At 39.5% G+C, this 1,133-nt stretch overlaps 1 protein-coding gene across 1 annotated transcript; it reads left to right on the plus strand.

The window, feature by feature from the left end:
• Window positions 1-51: 51 nt before the first annotated feature.
• LOC117120657 (dentin sialophosphoprotein-like) lies at window positions 52-1,115 on the plus strand (the record flags this gene model as incomplete). The annotated part of the gene is made up of 1 exon (XM_033265682.1): window positions 52-1,115. A coding segment is annotated over one exon (1,064 nt), but the record flags the coding sequence as incomplete, so codon positions are not given.
• Window positions 1,116-1,133: the final 18 nt, after the last annotated feature.

The following is a 1,133-nucleotide window of genomic DNA, read 5'->3' on the forward strand; positions in this document are numbered from 1 at the left end:
CTACGGCTGATACAACTATCACTTCTGACAGACAATCAACCGTAACGGAAGTACAACCATCAGAAGCAAGTAACGATAATACAGCAAGTGATGATAATGCAGCAACAATAACTGATGTCCATGCTACAAATGAAAACGGTGCCACAGCTGTAGATGGTGCCACACCAGATGTACAACCATCAGAAGCAAGTAACGATAATACAGCAGAAACAACTGATGTACATGCTACAGAGGTGAATGTTTTCACTGTCGACGAAATGGCATCAGGATCAAGTACGGATTCAAGTAACGATAATACAGAGGCAATTGCAGATTCCCATACTATAATTAACGATAATGGTGAAATATCCGACGTACATCCATCAGAATCAAGCAATGATAACACAGCAGCAACCCCAGATACATTTGCTTCAAATATAAATAGTGCCACAGTTGACGAAATGTCATCAGGATCAAGTTATGAAAATACAGAAGCGATAACAGATTACCATGTTACAAATGAAAATGGTGGTATGACCGATATACATCCATCAGAAGCAAGCAATGATAATACAGCAGCAACATTAGATATTCAAGCTACAAATGAGAATGATGTCACAGGTGACGGAATGGTATCAGGATCGAGTGATGATAATACAGAAGCAATAACAGACTCCTATGCTACAAATTCAAATGATGGCATAACCGAAGCACAGCCTTCAGAAGCAAACAATGATAATACAGCAGCAACACTAGATATTCAAGCTACAAATGAAAATGGAGTCACAGGTGACGGAATGGTATCAGAATCGAGTGATGATAATACAGAAGCAATAACAGACTCCTATGCTACAAATTCAAATGATGGCATAACCGAAGCACAGCCCTCAGAAGCAAGCAATGATAATACAGCAGCAACACTAGATATTCAAGCTACAAATGAAAATGGATTCACAGGTGACGGAATGGTATCAGAATCGAGTGATGATAATACAGAAGCAATAACAGACTCCTATGCTACAAATTCAAATGATGGCATAACCGAAGCACACCCATCAGAAGCAAGCAATGATAATACAGCAGCAACACTAGATATTCAAGCTACAAATGAGAATGGTGTCACAGGTGACGGAATGGTATCAGGATCGAGTGAT

The sequence above is a fragment of the Anneissia japonica genome, unplaced genomic scaffold (genome assembly GCF_011630105.1).
Source record: "Anneissia japonica isolate Jap-2015-1 unplaced genomic scaffold, ASM1163010v1 scaffold204929_len1133_cov113, whole genome shotgun sequence".
NCBI lineage: Eukaryota > Metazoa > Echinodermata > Crinoidea > Comatulida > Comatulidae > Anneissia > Anneissia japonica.